This window comes from Dryobates pubescens, chromosome 33, assembly GCF_014839835.1.
Source record: "Dryobates pubescens isolate bDryPub1 chromosome 33, bDryPub1.pri, whole genome shotgun sequence".
NCBI classification, from domain to species: domain Eukaryota; kingdom Metazoa; phylum Chordata; class Aves; order Piciformes; family Picidae; genus Dryobates; species Dryobates pubescens.
The window spans coordinates 5,386,900-5,404,181 of NC_071644.1; the positions used below are offsets into that span (position 1 = coordinate 5,386,900).

At 41.1% G+C, this 17,282-nt stretch overlaps 1 protein-coding gene across 2 annotated transcripts in view; it reads left to right on the plus strand.

Moving 5' to 3' along the window:
* Positions 1 to 16,769, plus strand: part of CTNNBIP1 (catenin beta interacting protein 1) — a 34,074-nt gene extending 17,305 nt beyond the window's left edge. For both annotated transcript variants that reach the window (XM_054175872.1, XM_054175873.1), the window contains 3 exons: positions 2,591 to 2,712; positions 3,205 to 3,295; positions 14,516 to 16,769. In XM_054175872.1, coding sequence (XP_054031847.1) covers positions 2,617 to 2,712; positions 3,205 to 3,295; positions 14,516 to 14,574 — 246 coding nt within the window. In that variant the 5' untranslated portion in view covers positions 2,591 to 2,616 and the 3' untranslated portion in view covers positions 14,575 to 16,769. The remainder of the gene's footprint in view (positions 1 to 2,590; positions 2,713 to 3,204; positions 3,296 to 14,515) is intronic.
* Positions 16,770 to 17,282: the final 513 nt, after the last annotated feature.

A 17,282-nucleotide genomic window follows, 5' to 3' on the forward strand; every position in this document is an offset into this window, starting at 1 on the left:
GTCATCAGGTAAGAAAAGCTGTGGTGGCTGAGGCTATCACCCAAATTTAATGTGCAATTTTGAAGAGCAAATCTCTCTTGCTCTGTAATCTTAGTTTAACCTCTTTATACATATATCTCAATAGCTTTTGATCCGTAGGATTGCTTTTTCCCCTTGTTTTGCTTACTGACTTTGTGAAGCATTCACTGAATGGGCAGGCTTTAGGATTTTTATCCTTCTCATTAAATAGGTAGCTTCACAATAAATCCCTCTTGGCTGGAATTTACTTTAGAAGAACCAGATTGGGATAGCAATTTCCATCACCCCTTTTCAAGGTTTGAAAAATTCATGAAGAAGTGGAAGACTGTAATGATGGAAGCCAATGAATAATGAGATATGCATGAGATCTGTGGTCTGTGCTATCTGATGAGTAGAAGAATGCTGAAGTGTGGTCACAGTGGTTGGCGTGGGGACAGCTGTGGCATTTTCTTGGTGCTTGTGTGTGGTGCCACCTATTGATAGATGTCCCATATGGTTTGTTCCATTTTTAAACCAGAAGCATGTTATTTTTCAAGTTTTTGCTATTGTACTTTTTCTTTTCTTAGCTGATTCTTTGGCCACTGCTAATGCTTCTTCCCTTTTCAAGTAACAGTATTTTTTTTGGGAAAAAATAGTAAAGAAGCTGTTAAAACCTTTCAGACTTACTTGGTATTTTGATAAATGTTTATTGTTTTAAAAGTCTCTGTATATGCATAACAATGTTTCTTTTTCCCAGTCTTATTTTTTCATTGTCTTACTACTGACCCCACTTGTTAGCACTCAGTAAATTGCATGGTCGAGTACACGCTTAGTAACCTAACCCAATCAACTGTAGTTGCCCCTTGAGTTGGGGTTATTCAGCCTGGGGAAGAGAAAGCTCTGGTGAGACCTTAGGTCAGCATTCCAGTACCCAAAGGGACTACAGGAGAGCTGGGGAGGGACTTCTTACAAGTGCTTGTAGTGATAGAATGAGGGGGAATGGTTTAAAGCTGGAAGATTGAAACTGGAGGTGTTCAAGGCCAGGCTGGGTGAGGCCTTGAGCAGCCTGGTGTAGTGGAAGATGTCCCTGCCCATGGCATGGGGGTTGGAACTGGATGATCTTTAAGGTCCCTCCCAGCCTCACCTATGCTGTGACACTACACAAAAATGAGGTTGTTTTATTCCCTCTGCAGAAAGCAGTTTTTTTGGTTCTAGCACAAAGATAGGATCACCTTGGACACTTCCAGGCTGCAGGTTTCCAAGCAGAATGATCTATAGCAAATCAACATAATGCCAGTCTTCCCACTGGAAACTTAATCAAGGAGGACTGGTGATAGAGCTTTCCTCACTTTTTTACTACTGTTATCTTTGTGCTAAGTAATGTGGGTGGTAAACCCTATCCCAGCAGCTGCCACTTCAGTTTGCATTACTTCTGACTCACTCAGGAGGGCCTATGTGTAATTTTAAATGGTTTCCACACCCAGATGACTTTCCCCTAACAGTAATAATGAAAATGAAGTGAGGGGAAAGGTTGGTAATGACTACAGGAAAACGGTGAGTTTGAACCTGCTGTGAGAGCCTTCACTAAGGATATCTTGTGTAGCATATTCTGTTAGTTACTGAAGTTCAGGAAGGCAGATTTATAGTTTGGTATGGGAACAGACTCAATTCTGTTAAGAAAAATTAATTGGAGAGGTGGTCTGGAGCCACTTCCCAAGCTGTTTGTGGTGGAAGAGCGGCTGTCTGGTTTCCACCTCCATCCACAGGTTCCTTAGCAGGGGTTACATTTCTCCAACATTAAGGGGTCAGTTTAGTGTGGTCCACTGCTATAGGAGCGAGTTATTTGAAGCACCATTAGCTTCTAAATTTGAAGTAAAGATTTTTACTGTTGTTGATTTAAACATAATTTTTTATAGCAGCTGAAGATTGGACCTGTACATATTGTTTCATTTGCTTTTTAATAAGCTTCCTATTGTGGAACTTAAATCATGACCAGATACTGAGACACCAAAGTGTAATGTTTTTAAATGATACAAGGATGATAAACTTGACTCCTTTCCCTGCTTTTCTTGGCTTTCAGCTCTTTCTCTCCAAACCCATTTCATGCATTCTATTAACTTTATAAAAGTACAGTGGCCTTTTTAATATGACATGTAAAACAAAGAAGAGATAGAAAAAAAATGGTTTAGCTTTTGTTTAGCCGTTGCAGGCTTGATGGCTGTGCTCTGCATCCTGTTTTCATACTGGTTGTGCTTGTTTATAGGGGGGAAAAAAAACAAAACCACAGGCTTCTGTCAGGGTGATTCCTTCATCTAGTTGTTAGAACTCTCTTTAACTACTCATGCAGTAATGTAACAACAGGTAATGAGCTAGAAGGGATGCAAATGTCAGCCTCTTAGAGTATCTGAGTCGCACATGTAAGGCTCAGTTTAGCTGTTAAAACTTTTAAGGATTTCTCTGATGAAACATGAGATTCCTTACTCTACCAGGGCATTGTGGAAAATAGAAAATGCTAGTTCAGAAATTAAACTTCTTCTCTTATTCCTGGTATACCTCATTACCTATTTTAGTTTTTCTGATCTTTTATTTTCAGGAAATTCAGGAGCTGGCAGGAGGGGAATGAACCGAGAGGGTGTCCCCGGAAAGAGTCCGGAGGAGATGTATATTCAGCAAAAAGTGAGAGTCCTGCTCATGCTGAGGAAGATGGGATCAAATGTAAGATCCACTGTCTTAGCCCACATTGTGTGGATTTCCAGACCATTTTCACTGTGTCTGTGCTCACTGTGATAGCGCTCACTGAGATGGGCTAGTAATGCTGGTTTTAGTGAGGTGTTTTAACTCTTTGATTTAATCATTATCTGTAGTTACACAATTGATTTTTGCTGAAATATTTTGGGGTTACAGTGCCTGTAGCAAAATTTGAGCATCAGCTTATTTGCCAATATGCAGAAAGATTTTTCACTGCTGGAAAATGAGCAAAACAAAGCAGCTGTTTTCCGGTGCCTTTGGATCTCTCCATGAACTCTCGATATACCCATTTGCTGCTGTGTCCTTGCCAATGGTGTAGTTTGCACAAGTAACAGATGATTCAACTGTTGAAGAATATAATAGAGGCAATTGTGATGTTTCTGATTGGGAAGTGGGAGGTAATATCTTCAGTCTGTCTTCATTTCCCCTTTTGCTGACTTACTCTTCCTACATTTCCAGCTGACTGCTAGTGAAGAGGAGTTCTTGCGCACGTATGCGGGTGTAGTGAATAGCCAACTTAGCCAGCTTCCTCAACACTCAATTGATCAGGGTGAGTACTGCACTTGTCTGCCTTGTGTTTAATCTGTCAGAACAGTCTCAGAAAACAACCAATTTAGGTCCCTGTGTTTCTGTAATATGTTGCCTCCTTAAAGCCACCCTGTGATCTGGGCCTGCTATAATTTTTGGAAGAGAATTAGAGTGCAGTGATCAACAGGTGGACTGGTTTTACCACATAAAGTCAGCCTTGGCTATATCTAATTTCCTGCAGGGTGAAAAGCAGTTTTAAACATCTCTTTCTCCCTGGTAACTCAAAAATTGGATGGCCGGAGTCCTGTGAGTTAAATGTATTTATACAGTTTCCTACTCCTGTCATTAAATAGAAATACGTTTTTATCGTAGAATTGTTAGGGTTGGAAGGGACCTCAAGGATCGTCTAGTTCCAACCCCCCTGGAACTAGATTTTTACCTGATTGCTTTTTTCTTTTTTTTGATAGGTAAAGTTGAACTCAGGTGGTGCCTCTAGTTCTGAGTGTCTTACTGTAGTGTTCAGTATAGCTCCTCCACATAAGACAGTTTTAATCTAAATTCTTCTATTTGTTCTTAAACTGGACATCTGTGCTTAAAAAGGAACAAGACTGGGGGTTCCAAAGCATTTTCTTTGTATGATTTGAACTGAGAGTCTTATATCAAAATAAACTCTGAAGTAGATACAAAGGTACAAAAGCAGTTTGTTATGCATAGGATAATTTAGTTGTATGGCTTCAAATAAAATGGAATCATCTGCCAACATCTCTTGTTTTTTCACCTTTGCATCAATCTGGAAGTGCAGTGTTGCATTTCAGCACAAAGTGTAACAATAGGAGAAATGTTTCTCATTGCATGTCTTTCATTTACATAATGTAATTAATTCCCAGACAGAGGTAGTAGACATGAAATAAGTTTACAAATCTGCTTTGGTTTGTTTAGATTCCCATTAAGGGGATGAAGTAATGCTGCTTTTGTGAGCTCTCTGCAGAAGTCTCGGTAAACAATTGTGTGGCCCTACTCTGAATCTACTAATCCCTTCTGAACCTGAATGTTTGTTTCTGAATTCCCCCTGCCCCCTCTTCTTAGACCTTCTGTCAGATCACATTCACAATGTTCAATTTGGTTTTGTAGGGAAATTGTAAGACTCGGATTCCAGAAAGAGCTGAGCTGAAATTTAATATAGATGTAAGACAGTTAGCAAACCATTAGAAACACAACCTGCACAGACTTGTTCTTCAGTTTTAAACTTGTGTGTTCATTCCTCACATAGCTGGGGAAAGGATGGAGATAGATAACCTTGTGTATTCTGCTTCAGAGTTCTTGAAGTTTTCTGCCAATCTAAAGTGAAAATGTTCTGGTTTCTCATCAAACCCTGAGGTAGACACATTCAGTTAAGGCTTTGTTGCAGTTGGGATTTTCCGCTGTCACAGAACCACAGAATGGTTTGGGTTGGAAGGACCCTCCAAAGGCTAGCTAGTCCAACCTGCATTCAACAGGGATATCCTCCACTAGATCAGGTTGCTCAGAGCCTTGTCGAGCCTGGCCTTGGATATCTACAGGAATGAGGCCTCAACCACCTCTGTGGGCAACCTGTTCCAGTGTTCCACCACCTTCATACCGCAGAACTTGTTCCTCGCATCCAATCTAGATCTCTTCTTTTCTAATTTCAAACCATTGCCCCCCATCTTATCACTTTAGGCCTTTGGAAACAGTCCCTCTGCAGCTTTCTTCTAGCTCCTTTCAGGTACTGGGAGGCCACTCTTAGGTGTCCCCAGAGTCTTCTCCAGGCTGAACACCCCCACCTTGTAGCAGGGGTGCTCCAGCCCCCAGGCATTTTTGTGGCCCTCCACAATGACAATTTATGCTGAAGGAATTAATTTTAATTAAGCTGATAGTCTTGACTATTAAGATTTTTCTTGATAAGGGAAAAAAGAAGGAAAATGTTTAACTATTTAGAGAAGTGGGAAAGGATGTTAGTTCTTTTTGTGTTCAGATATGCCAGCTCTCCTCATTAGGTAAAGATTAATATGAAGAACATATGAGAATGAGGAAACCTAGCCAAATACTTTTTCCTTCGGTGAAAAAGGATTATGAAAGTACTGGAATCGGGGCACAAACTGTCCGGATGTCCGATTTGCCGTCTTGAGGGAGATTGCAGCCCCACTAGATGGCGCTATCCTGCGCTGAGACACCCCATCCCAGGGCCAAGCACTGAGTTAATCCATGTCTTGTGTTCTGCAAGATTGCTTCAAGGGATTTTCTTCCCTGCTTTTCTGCTATTTTCATCGAATCTTATCTGGAGGATTTTTTTTTCCCTTCCCTTTATGCGTCTTAGTTAACACCCCTTTTAGGGGTTGAGTAATTTAACGAGTAACTTACGAAGAGTTAGTATGTTAGTGGATTTCACAGTCTTTTTTCCCAATATTAGGACAGATTGCTCTCAGCCCAACTTGTCCCAGACCTATCTTTAGAGGCTTTTTGCTCAGCAGGCACAGAAAAGGCAAAAAGCTGATTTCATACCCCCATTTTGTTCCAAAAAAGGCAGTGATGTTCTTAGCCTTAGCACTTTAAAAGCTTTGTTACAGACCTGCACTATTTTGCTTGTCACTTAAAAATGCTGTAGTCTGGCTGCAGGATTACAGGAAGGTTCTTTGGGTTTTGGGTTGTTTTTTTGAGGACAGCATAGAGGATGTGTGGTCTGGAGTTTTGTAAGTGTGTATCACAGTTTCTATTACATTTTTTATGCTTTCCTTTGTTGTGCATCTGTGAAGTGCTGTCTTAGAACAGCTGGCTGGTGGCTGACAGTAATTACCTGAGGTAGGACTGTTGAGCTTAGCGCTGTATGGCTTCTGATAAAGATCTGTCTGCTTCTTTGTGAGCCTGTTTGTTTGACCACAGGGAGTCACTGCAACCTATGTGTCCACTATATATTTGCAGCGGTGTGACAGTGCAGTGAAGGAAGAAGTTTATACTTCTCCCTGTGGAATTCTAGTGCTTGTGCCATAAACCTTCAGTGAGCCACTATTAATGATATCTCTAACATGTAAAGTTTCTCCTTGACACTCTCCTTGCTGTCTTAGGGTTCAGTAATAGAAGTTAATTGCCAGTTTTGGTCAAGAAGCATCTTGGAGTGCCTCTGTAATTTTTAAGCAGGCCTGAAGTTGGAGTCCCCTTTGGGTTGTACTGATTTTTCCAGAAAAAGGGGAAGTGAAACTCTTCATCTTTTTAGTTCCCACCTTTCTTTTGAAAGGAACTCATCAGTTCAGGTGTACAAAACCACTGTGTGTTAGGGCTGTTGACAGAGCTGCTTACATTAAAACACCTTAACGCTTGAAGCATTAATGTTGAAGTGGATCTTGTGTTCCTGACAGGATCCTCAGAGTTACTCTGATTTACTGATGATCTTTGTGTAAGTCAGTAATACTGACACATGTCCAGAGCTCTCTAATGTGCTGTGGCAGATACCTGATTGAAACACAGCTTTTTAGTGTCTTCTAAACTCTTTACATCCATAACCAGAACATGTCTTAGACCAATAGATCTGGGAAAGGATCTTGTATGACCAGAATGTGTACTGCTGTCTTAAAATAGTCTTTTTGTTGGGTTTGTTGGTTTGTTTTTAATTCCAGATTTATTTGTTGGGTTTTTTCAGTGTATTCCAGAATCTCAGGAAATGCTTAGTCCCTCACTGTGCTGACTTCTAGAGGTGCTGTTTCCCCAGCACGGGCTGCTGCCCCCCAAGAGCAAGGATGTTTAGGCAGTTCAGATGGCCTGTTTGTAGCTTGCTATTTTTGCTAATACCTGGGCCTACTGACCTGTTCTCTTTTCTCTTGTGTTCCATCCATGACAGGGGGGCATACATGCAGTACTAAAAAGACTTTGTTATCCATTGAAAGGATGAGATCTCAGTAATCCAGGAAAGCCTGAACAAAGCCTGGAATATTTAATACTTACATTTAGTAGTAATTAAGAGACTAAATACTCAAGTCATGCTCACATTTTTTTAATAACCATTTTCAATCACTGCTGTTGTTAACACCTAGATGAAAGTGCAAAACAGAGGGCATTTTTTCTTTACTCAAGGAGCTTTTTCTGCTGATGGCTGTGGGTTGTCTGTTGCTTTGTTTTTATGGCTCCAAGAATAACTGAGGAACCCAAAGGCATCTTTTTTTAACCAGTGTATGTGCTAGAGAGTGGATGTGATCATGAGCTGTTTTGAGCTATTAACATATTGGTTGTCATCTTTGCATTGCAGCAAGAACCAAAACGGCTCAGACTCATTAGGTTTCTTCAGCTTGAAATGATGAAATCAAGACTTGCTCACATATTTTTAATAAAAGCAAAATGCCTCTCAGGAAGTTAGATGCACAGAAGCATCTCCTTCATAAAACCTCTATTTCTTGTTGCCCAGTTACTTACATTTCTAAATGGTAGGGTAGCACTTGGCTTCCTTAAGTGGCTGCTCTGGCAGATCTGTAAATGGAAGCTGTGCAGCTAGTAAGTATGATACGTGAATTATACTAAGACCTTGGTGATTACAGCTCTGTTGTTCCTATAGCAACAGGAGTGTCGTGCTGCTTCTTGAAGAAAGCTGGTCCCTTGGGAAGGGCAAAGCAGTGATGCAAGTACATGCCTTAGCTAGGTTAGACACATTCTCTGGATGGTACGGCATTAAAAATTAACCCAGGCTGCTTGTGGAGTTAGGAGGGGGACCATGTTCATCAAATACCAGGTAGTGGTGGAGAAATGGAGATAGAGCTCTCGTCAGTGTAGTTTTATTCTTTTGAACCCAATGCTTGTTTTAATGTGCTCCTCCTCTCAGCAGTGCATGCTGTATTTTTGGAATGCCAGACTGGGATACACATACTGGAGATTTCAGAGGAGAGGTGATGCTTAGAAGGTATTTGCTGGAAGGCAATTGAAGAAATGTGTGTATACAAAGATCTGTTAATATGGCAGCCTTCAGAAATCCTTGACAGGCTTAACCTTCTGATCTCTAAAAGCTTTTTGGGTTTAATTAATTTTGTAGGTGAAAGATGTTGGCAGATGCAAACATCAGTTGGATGTATCTGTTCAAAGAGCCCTTGGAAATAGCAGCTGTTAGATTCATCTCTTAACATCTTCCTTTGTGTTAAGGTAGTGTGGTTTTACCCAGCTTGTACCCTCCTGGCTTGATGTGAGCGTAGCTGAGTACTTGCTGTGGGAAGCATTCACTGAAGTCACGACCCTAATGGTCAAATGTTCTTAGATCTAGGTGAACTGATCAGCAGCTGCACTTGCTGAGCTCAGTGGCTGACCACAATCTTCACTGCTGCGCTGTGAGGTTGTTTGACCTTCAGATCATTTTAGCTTGCCAAGACTGAAATCCAAGTGGGGTAAAAGAATACTAAATTCTGCACTCCAAACAACTGCAATTGGAACATAGCTGCAGCAGGAGTTTTTAGAAAGATGGTAGAGTAAGACTGTCACAATTGCTTTTTGAGATGGGGCATAGGCCTGAGAGTGAGTTATTGAACATCTGCTTTGAAGGAAGAGAGACCTGGAGCTGTGTAGTCTTGAGAAAGCTGAGAGGGGATCTTATTGATGTCTATAAATATCTGAGGGGTGGGTGTCAAGATGAAGGTGCCACGCTCTTTTCTGTGATGCCCAGTGACAGGACAGGGAACAACAGGTACAAGCTGAAACACAAGAATTTCCACCTCAACATGAAGAGAAACTTCTTTACTGTGAGGGTGATGAAGCACTGGAACAGGCTGTCCAGAAAGGTTGTGGAATCTCCTCCTCTGGAGACTTTCCAAACCCACCTGGATGTGTTCCTGTGTGACCTGCCATAGGTGATCCTGCTTTGGCAGGAGGATTGGACTAGATGATCTCTGGAGGTCCCTTCCAATCCCTAACATTCTGTGATTCTGTGATTATTAATTTCTAGGAGAGATGAGGATGGGAGAATGTAAGGCAGAAGGAGTGGGAGAAGTATTTGCATGTCTGAAAGTCTGTGGCAATTAATGCTTTGCTCCTGAAGGAAGAGGAATATTTAATTGGGTATAGGTGCATCTCTATTTATAGAGTGTGGAAATGTGCTCAGAAGAGGAATGTGCTGTGGAGAGAGCAGTTGTATGCCTAGATTGTAGAAGGTCAGGTGTAAGTGTGCCTTTTTCATTGTTCTATCCATTAATTACTGGAAGTGCAAAGCTCAGTGAAGGATGTGCTAAAAGTAGATGTGGTTCACCGTCCTATTGTCTTACTCGCAGGCTGTTGGCAACGTGTGGCTTAACTTTGTAACCTGTACTCTGCTCTTCCAATTTTCCTTTACTGGATTAGAAAGAAAACATCCGTCGTGGGAGCCAAGTGGGACTGCACCAGCAGCTCTATTCACTAGTACTTTAATCCTTGCTTTCCTTTCATGGCACAGAAACCCCTGCTCTGTTCTCTGGAAATGTTTGTGTTTGTCCATGAGCACAGGCGGCTGTGGAATTGTTTAATGAGCAGACTTGTTAGATTGGTTTCATTTAGCTCTAAATGGTTTGGGTTGTAAGACTGGGCTTGAACACAGCCTGCTTTTTGCTGGGAAGTGTGGATGATTTTTCTGGACAAATGTCACCCCGGGGTTTTTTTGCTGCAGGGCATCTTCAGAAATCCTCATGCTCTGTTAAGTGGCTTCTGGAAGGCTGAATGCACTGATGAGAGGGTCCCTTTCATTGAATGTCCCTGCCCATGGTGGGGGGACTTGAACTAGATGATCTTTAAGGTCCCTTCCAACCCAGACTATTCTGAGATTTGCATACTGTGCTCTTACCCTTCCTTAAGTTGAGCAGGGAAATTTTCCATTCTGATTTTAGCATTGAAATGCTCAGCTAAAACCAGTAGGACTTGCTGCCCATCAGGAGGTTGTGGCATGGTGATATTCTAACTCCTCAACTTCTAAGCAGAATGTATCTTCCTTCTTGCAAGTCCGCTGAACAAACTATTGCCTGTTATGTCTCAGTCAAGAGTCATAGTGCTCAGGAAGAAGTGCTGAAAAAAACCCCAATCTGTTTCTTTTGTTAGTGAATAGAAAATAAGCCACGAGGTGCACCACACAAGGGCAGTGATAGTGTGTTGAAACCAGCTAGGCTGACATTGTCTGGGAACCACTGGGTTTTGTGTCAAGTAGATAGTTCTGCTCACGCTAGCTTTAGATTTAATAGTCTGTAAGAACTTTGTCTGCTTTTGTTTGGACAAAGGATGTCTTCCTCTTTGTATTAATCCATCACTTCACTGAGGATAAAATTTGATCTTTAATGTGGGAGTAAAATAAATCAGCGTGGGCTGGAGTCTTGACTGCAAGCTGTTGTTCTGTTGGGTGTTGTGCCCTCTGGTTACCCACCCACTTAGGTGGTATTATCTTTTCATTTGATAGATCAAATTGTCTTTTTAAAGGCAATTGCCTGGGATTCATGCAAATGCTAGGGTGCCTGTAATTCCTGCAAACAGAAACATTGATGGTTCTACCAAACAACAAGGAACTGAGGGGAGAACAGCAAATCCACTGTTCAGAATTCTTTACTAATCTTCTTTAATAATGTACTTCAAGACAGAAATATCTCACTCACTTGTTCTCTTTGGGTTTTTTTCCTTCCTTTCTAACACTAATAGCTAAGCCTCTTTTGCTCCCTCTGCTCCTCACTGCTGTTCTGTTTGTTCCTGTCTGTTGTTTTGCTGCTCTCTGGTGTTTGGCAGAACTTTCTAACTTTGTATTGCCATCAGATTTCATTAGTGTGTGCCTGCTTCTCTGTTCCAGGATCATTTATGAAAGCATTCAGTAAAACTGGTGCAAAGGCCAACCACTGAGTAAGTGCAGTTGTAATCTTTCAAACACAATTCATAATCTTCCCTTAAAGCATTCCTTACTCACCTTGCTTCTGGTACTGGTTACCCATCTTCATTTCAAAAGTACCATGTGGGAAACAAGTATCAGATAGTGGTAAAGAACATCAGAGAAGGAGCATGCTTTTTGATGGTGTTATGATAAAAACCCCATATGCACTTTGTTCCTGAATCCAGGTACCTTTAAAACTGCAGTGATCATAATGATACTGGGAAGACAAGGGTACTGCACACTTGAGGATCCTGTTCGATTTGGCTGTGAAAGACTGCAACTTTGAATTCTAGACCCATTCTCCATTTCTGTTTGATTTCTTCCTTCAAACTGCACATAATTCATACCACTATAGATGTTCAAGCAGTTTGCACTGTATTCCTCATCATCCTTTTGAGTTTTTCCTCCACTGGGTTGAAATGTGGCACTTGCTGTTTTTGTGTTGCATTGACAAGCTGTGTTTCTTATATCCCCTTCTCATTTCCTATTCAAAGTCCAGGCAAATGTCAAGTTATCAGAAGTTCTTATTGACAGTGACAGTGGTATTGAACCTATGCCAGGTGGGCCTAGAAAATGAGGTGAGGAGCTGGCTGAGTGTGAACCTGCTCCTCAGCGTGACAGCTCTGACTGCAAAAGCGGAGCTGAACTGCAGAGCTCCCGGCGTCCTCTGTGCCCAAAGCTATTTCTGCTCATCATGTGCTTTAAAGGGCTGTGTGCTCTGCACAGGAACACTGCTGAGAGCCGGAATCGTTTGGGACAGGCAGGAATATTGACCTCTGTGTTTATGGGTTGCTTGACTATCTGGAATGAAATTTCCTTTCCTGCATAAAACCTTTCAAGACGCTTGTAAGAAGATTGTAAATTTTTTTTTGTGCTTAGACTGTTGAAAGGGGAGACCCCAGGAAAACAATCAACATCTGTTGAGTAATCCAGCTCATCTCTTGTGCTGACGTGACGTCATCTGTGATTTTGTGGTTGCTAAGCTACTCCAGCTGCTCTGGACTTGCCTAGCAAAGCCTCCTTGACTGTAAAGGGGGATGAGTGTAAAATACAGGTTGTGCATACGTGCTCTTGGTTTCTTAATGCTTCTCAGTGTCGTTACTCCCCCCTCTCTTTAGTACAGAAATGTTTTCCAGGATCTTTGCAAATAAAATCCTTCATTTCGTGGAGGCTAGGAGGTCTTCATGTATTAAAAAAAATATAAATAACAACTTGGCAACTTGTCAATTCAGAACTGCATCCTGGTGCTATATATCATTTATGTTTTGATCGAGGGAAAAAACAGTTTGTGGAGGAGATGAAAAGGGAGATGACTGCAGGGCTTCTGAGTGTTGGCAAGAGGGTGCATCAGAGCAGTTTTTGATGTAGTTCTATAAGATTGGTGTCCTACATATGGAAAACAAACTACTGCTTGGTCCTTAATATTTCCTCCTTTGAGCACATATAACAAATAAATGAAGTGTATAAAAATAAATGTAGTTGCATTTCATAAGCTTTTGATTCAGTTCTTAAGGTCCTTAGCAGGAGGAATTTACAGCTTTCTTGTCTCTTTTTTGCCACTTGTTCTTCTATATTGCAACTAAAGAGCAAATTGGTTAACTGAGAAATGGAATTTATCTGACTGTAACAGATGGGGAATTTTTATTAGTCGTCTTTCTTTTACCCTACATGCAGATGTACAGGCAGAAGTTGCTTGGGGCACAAAGCTGAAATCTGCTTCTTGATGTGCTTCAAGTAAAAGGCTGGGAGAATTTTTTACTTGCTGAGGATCCATCCAAGTTGAATTTGGACTTGTCAAACTCCAGTAAGAGAATTGTTTAGAGCTCCTCAGTTACCTGAATGAGACAGGCAGTTAGTGTTGCTTTTGACTTTTCCTGCATGGTTGTGTTATTCTTCAACAGAAACTTGGCGGGGGGGAAGGAAAAAAGGAAACAAGCAAACAAACAACTTAGTAAACAAAATTCTCCCAGGTAGGCCAAATTCATGACCAGAATGGTCATTGGGAGTCATCTGTTGCACTTGAACACTTGGGACTGTTTGAATAGAGGAAATAATTTTCTGAGAATTACATAGTGACTGGAGGATTCACCATGATTTCAGATCAGTTAAGAGAAATGCTGTTAGAGGATCCACAGATGAAAGAAAGGTTTTATTTTTATCTGGCTTTCCTGGAGATCAGATTTTTACCAGAAATTAAAAATATTGTGCTTAGCCCTTCAGGGCTGTTTCCCAGTTCCTGTCTAGACTAGAAGTGCTGATTTAAGCCACTGCTTTGACACCACTGTATGATGTCTTTGTGTCTCTGTGTTGTCCTGAAGATGTTTTTCTGTGGGTGCTTCTTAGGCCACGCTGTATAGATAGGAAGTCCAGTGAGTGGGTTTTTTTTCCTGAAGATCTCAAGATACCTTTTTGAAGGATGAGAGCTTAGCATGGAGTATTTTTTACAAGCCTTTATCAGATCTGATTCTTAAGCCATTCAAGTTGTTCTACCATAAATGCCCACTCAAGTTTGCAAAGACTTGGAGAGAATTATAGGCAGGTAATTAACATCTTTCTGTGCTTAAGGGACACAAATTTTGAGAGCAGTTCTTCACAGCTCAATTGAGGGGGGCGGGGGTTGGAATCCAGTAACTGAGGATTCCAGAATTCTTCTGGAAAAGATTTCTTCAGGCTAGGGATAAAAGCATTATTTAGCTCAATCTGTTCCCTGGGCAAATGGAAGCCTTCAGTCTGAAGGAAAGCACTGCACTTCCATTAGAGAATGGAACATTTTCAAGACATGTTAGTTTATGAAGGGTGTTTAAGTGATTTTCAGTGGGGGGAAAAAGGCAAGAACCTTTCAGCTGGTCTGTTAAACCAATTTTTATTCTTAAAAGCAAAGAGTAATGAATATTTAGATGTAAAGATAAAGCAAAGAACATCTAAATGTCACTTTAAAAGGCCAGTGCAATGCAAAGGGCAGTACAAGTTTCACTGAACGTTTGAGTTTCTCATACTTCAGAGAAGCTCCATAACTCTCTTATGCAGTGCCAGCATTTGTGGAGGCAGGGGGGAAGATTATCTCTACATGCCTGTGGTGACAATCCTATGAGTTATTTTTCTTAAGTCCTGCTTGTTAGAAATATGTGAAAGCAAGGGACTCTTGGTTTTATTTTAAAACTAAACTGGTTTCCTTAGGCTTGCAAAAGAATGCTCTTGAAATGTTTAGGCCGCTTCAAGTTCCAGTCCCAGACAAGTAAGAAGACATCTTCCTCTTTCTGCTCTTTTTCCTTTCCTGTTGATTTTACAGATGCGTAGAATGGTGGTTTGGGTGCTGCATTTATCCACTGTCCTTCAAAGCAAGTAATCATGGCATATGTTTTCCACTATCCATTGTTCTTATAGGTGCTGAGGATGTTGTGATGGCATTTTCCAGATCAGAGACAGAAGACAGAAGACAGTAACTACAGGACACCTGAACATGACAGAAGTGGAGAGGACAGTGAGACTCCTGAAGCTACAGGAGGATGGCTGAGCGTTAATAAGTTCCTTTGCCCACCCTAATTGTTCCTTGGTATCCCTTCTCCTTTGTCATTTAGGTTCCCTTTGCCCAATCCTCAGAATGAATCTCACAGCCATCTGTTCCTGTAAGTTTTTGGTACTCAGCTGGGCTGTGTTAGTTAAGGACAGACCTAAAGGTGTATTTTTGATTGGCTCCAGGCTGTGGTTGGCTAAAGGAAGACAAGTTTTCCAAACTTGACCAATGAAAACCTTTTATCTTGCATTTTATTTTGTATTTTAAAGAAAATCTCTTGACATCCTACTTCTAAAGAAGCTTTTCATGCAGTGGTGCTTATTTAGGTCAAACTTGTGAATTTGAAGAGGGTTTGATTTGGCTGCATAGAACTGGAAGCAACTTGTGGTTGGTTGACAATGCAAATGCTTTCTCTTCAGTTGGCTTGCAGGTATTTACTGACTTCCACATTTTCATGGCAGAAAGCTGATGTTTTGGTGCATAGGTTATTTCTTTATACTTACTGACCTGGGACGGGGGAAAGACAAATGTGCTTTGCAATATTTATTACATCTACACACATATAAACGCTTGCTTTTGGGGGATTGTTTTGGGTTTTTTGATTGGCTCTGAAGTCATGTTTTTGATTTCCTATTGGCTGCAGTGTGTCTGATGCAATCAGTTTTTCCATTCTCATCTGCTCTGTGGCCTCAAGCTCTTTTGGGAGCGTGTGTCGAAAGCAGATTTAGTTCAATAAGTCTACCTGGTTTAGCTGGCACATGGAGATCCCCAGGGGTTCTGTGCAGCTCTGTGGGCTCCACTGTGAGCTCCTGGGAGACCCAGCTGTTCAGGTGGCTTCTCTTTTTGCTTCTGACAGAGGAGCTGTAGATATATTTGCAGGAATTGCAAGAATGAGATCTATGGCTGTGACATAAATTTGCCAAACTTATATAAAGAATATGTGAACTTGTTTGAAATACTACATAGAGTTCCACTTTAACCCTTTAATTGCTGCACAAGACTAGCTCTCACATAAGGAAAAATTAATGGTCATTAACTTAAATCAAACTTGCACTGGGCTTTAATAAACTTAAGGTTCTAGTCACTTGAAAAGCTGTATGTGGTTTGGCTCCCTGCAATTCTTTGATACAGAATTTATCTGGATCCTAAGATAATACCATTTTCTTCAGGCCCTGTTTCAAGAGGCAGTAGTACTGCACTGAGGTGTCCAGTAGTGACACACTGAGGTGTTTCTCTCTCTCACACAGAGACAAAATCACACACAGATTTACAGACTGAAAAACCTGCAGTGAAATTCCCAGAGTGCACTGACTGTTCTGGAATCTGCACATTACATTTCTATCACTGCTGCCTAAATCCTAGCACTTCATTTTCTCTCATGTGTGCAGATCATTTTTACAATACTTCTAGGTTTTCCTGTGGGTTGCACTGACTTTCAAATGTTTCAAACTCTTATTAAAGCAGAACTGCATTCACCCACTCCTGGTTCCTTTTCATGTGGTTGTTAGTTATTTGAAGTAACTCTTGCAGAATCTGACTGTGACAACGTGACCATTTTTGTGGTGAGAAATTATGACAGGATGCTGTTATGGGCTCAAAATGGGGGAGAAGCTTGAGAAAAACCATGGAATGCATGCACAAGGAAGAATGGACTTGTGAGCACAAGGAGGGATGTGATCTTGAGCAAATAAATACTGTGTAATAACTCTGCATCTGTTTGTGAAAAAGATCCTTTTGATTCAATTGCAGCTTTGTACAGTTCAATGTGAAAGAAAAACTTTTACCCCTGTTTGTTGGGACCACATAAGAAAATTTCTTCATTAAAATAAACCAGGAAGGAGCACAAAGAATTTGTTACATTACATTTTGACTTAGCTGCCTAAGAGGCACTTGAACTTTGGTGCAAAGGGGAGCAGCCCTTAAAGGGTTAATTGGCGGGGATAGGTGTGTTTCTGGCTTCGTTGAAGGGATTGGATTGTGGTGGCCTGTCATTGTCAAGCTAACATGCATCCTCCATGTGTATCTATGGCATTTCTGAGCTGTTAAGTCTTAACAAGGAAAAAAGTGAAGTGTTGATGTGGTTTAATCTTTTCACTAAAAATGTAACTGTTGGAGGGGGGGAGAAATACAGTTTTTAATAGCTACCCTGGTTTCTTATTGATTTATTACACTGTTAAAGCACCAAATGCAAAATACTTGCTTCACCTTTCAGGAAGACTTCAATGGAGACTCCAAACATGGAGTCTTGAGCAGTATGTTGAGAAAAGGCAGTGTGCTGTCTAACCATGTGATTTGGGATTCAGAGACTGGAGGAGATGTAGTCTCTTGAGATGATTTGTGCTTGCTCTGTTACCTGTGTGCTCTCCCCTTCCCCACTGGTGAGCTCTTAACCTTAAACAGGGGCTGGAAGATTTATAATCAGGAATTCCTATATGAATCAGGGAGAAAGCAGTGGAAAAGAAGGGCTTCCAGTATTCCCTTTGAATTACAGTTGTGAGTATTGATCATCTTGCTATGAAAACTAAATCCCTGTTACCTCTGTGGAGCTGGATTAATTGGAAGGAAACCTGCACAGAGGCCGTGAGTGTAGTTGGCTTGTTTATTGTACACACCATTTTCTGTATCTTTACCATGGTG